The sequence below is a fragment of the Phaethon aethereus genome (assembly GCF_964289735.1).
Source record: "Phaethon aethereus genome assembly, chromosome: 14".
NCBI lineage: Eukaryota > Metazoa > Chordata > Aves > Phaethontiformes > Phaethontidae > Phaethon > Phaethon aethereus.
The window spans coordinates 17,582,959-17,585,211 of NC_138590.1; the positions used below are offsets into that span (position 1 = coordinate 17,582,959).

At 64.0% G+C, this 2,253-nt stretch overlaps 1 protein-coding gene across 1 annotated transcript; it reads left to right on the forward strand.

Annotated features, from left to right (window-relative positions):
• Positions 1 to 429: 429 nt before the first annotated feature.
• NEUROG1 (neurogenin 1) lies at positions 430 to 1,421 on the forward strand. The gene has a single exon (XM_082005962.1). The coding sequence runs from the start codon at positions 472 to 474 to the stop codon at positions 1,009 to 1,011; it is 540 nt and encodes a 179-aa protein (XP_081862088.1). The 5' UTR covers positions 430 to 471; the 3' UTR covers positions 1,012 to 1,421.
• The last annotated feature ends 832 nt before the right edge of the window (positions 1,422 to 2,253 follow it).

Consider the following 2,253-nt stretch of genomic DNA (forward strand, 5'->3'; position numbering starts at 1 on the left):
ATCGCGGCCCGCAGCACTTCAAAGCCACGCGCGGTCGCGTGTCCCCCCGCCCCGCCTTTCCCGGCGCTCGCTGCTTTTTTTTTTTTTTTCCTTTTGGCTTTTTTTTTCCTCCTTCGCCCCGCGGAGGGCTCCCAGCGCCCTCGCCTCCCCCAGCAGCGGGAAGCTTTGCTTTTGTCGGCGTTCTCCCCCCTCCCCGCCCCGTCTATATTTTTATACCGTTATTGCTTAACGGCATCCCCGGGAGTGCCTTTTCCATGTGAGTAACGGGGGCGCCGGCATCTCCGCGGCGCAGTGCCGCCGTGCCCAGCCCTCCCCACCTCCACCCCCCTCTCTTAGTTATTTTATTATGTTTTTCCTCTCCCCCTACCCCTTCCGCGGCCGCTTCGCACCTTCCCCTTCACCCCCCACCCTCGGCCCCGCGCCGCGCCCGGGCCGCGCACCGACGGGGGCTCCGTCTTCTCTCCCCGCAGGATGCCCGCGGAAGCGGCCAGCAGCGGTGGCGGTGCGGAGCCGCCCGGCGCTCCACGGGAGCGGAGACGGCGGCGCGGCCGTGCGCGGGCGCGTACCGAGGCGCTGCTGCACACGCTGAAGCGCAGCCGGCGGGTGAAAGCCAACGACCGGGAGCGGAACCGCATGCACCACCTCAACGCCGCCCTGGACGAGCTCCGCAGCGTCCTGCCCACCTTCCCCGACGACACCAAGCTCACCAAGATCGAGACCCTGCGCTTCGCCTACAACTACATCTGGGCCCTCTCCGAGACCCTCCGCCTGGCCGAGCAGTGCCTCCCGCCGCCCCCCAGCTTCCGCGGGGCCGCCGCGCCCCCCAGCCCCGGCAGCGACGCCGGCTCCTGGCTGTCCAGCGCCTCCCCGTCCGCCCCCTCGCTCTGCGCCTCCGCCTCCGGTCCCAGCAGCCCCGCCACTTCCGAGGACTGCGCTTACGCGCCCGCCGACAGCCTGCGCGCTTTCCGCGGGCTGCCCGCCGCCGCGCCCCCGGGCGCGCCCTGCCGCTAAGGCGCACCGCTCCGCGCCGCTCCGCGCCGCGCGCCCGGCTCTCCCCCCCTCCTCTCCCCTCCCCCCTGGGCCGGGGCGGGGGGGTGTGTCTCCTCCCGTTGCACTTTCCAGCCGCCCCCCCCGCTCCCCAGCCCCTTCCCCCCGACCCCCGCCTCGCCTCCCGTACGACTCCGAAAACCGGGGAAGAAAAGCGACAGATTTGCTGCCGCAGACGAGGTGAAAAGTCAATTTTACAATTTGTAGCTCTCCAGCGAAGAAAAACGAGCATGAAAATTTGGTTTGAACGCCCTGACAATGCCATGAAAAGGCTTAGGGGGCCGATGCGGCCCGGGGCGCAGCACGGGGCTCAGCGCGTCCCTCCTGCCCGGCGCCCGGGGCGGCTCAGCCCCTCCCGGGGGTCCCCAGCACCGGCCCCGATGGGACCCTGCGCCCCACGGACGAGTGGAGAGGCTCATGCATTATAGATGCTGACCCCCAGCGCGGCCGTCTTGCTTTAGAGCGGGAGCAGACACGGGGTATTCAGCGACTGGGCTAGAGAGCGGTTTAATTTATTCAAGATGTTCATTCATATGAAAATTGTATTTTTGTACATAAAGAGCTTTATTCTATTATTATGCCTCTTATCAAAGTGATTGGGTGTTTTTTTTTAAGAAATTGTACTTTACCCTGTAAATAAAATTTTTAACGTTTTTACTGAATTTCAGCAGTGCCTCTGGAGTTTTGTTTCTTAAACTCAGGGTTTTTTGCTCCTCAGAAGGAGCCTGGGGTGGAAGGCAAGCGTTCGCCCCAAGGCAACAGTCAACACTGGCCAAGCTGTCGTTTCTCACACCACACTGGCCACAGACACGTGCAGCTACCTGCAAACATCAGCTGGCCCCCGAGTCTCACAGAGAGGGCATGAGAGACTCGTTCAGGATACGCGGGCAGAGCGCAGCAGCGGAGTGGTGCCGCCAGCAGCGTTGGTGTTCAGGGCTGTCCTTGCCACGGTTCATAAGGGAAGCTGGAAGGTGTTGGGGGATTTGGGGCCAGGAGAGGATGCTGCAGCCCTGAATAGGGTATGGAGCACACAGCTTCGCCTAAACCTGCAGCGTTGGGAGAACCTGGCTGGCATGAGCTGTCCCTTTTCCCCAAGTCACGTGCTGGGTTGGAGGCTCTCCCCACTCGCTCCCACGCAGGGCGAGGGGAAAGGGTGGCCAGAGGTGCATTGCATGAGCTTGGCACCAGCCCTGGCACAGCTACGGC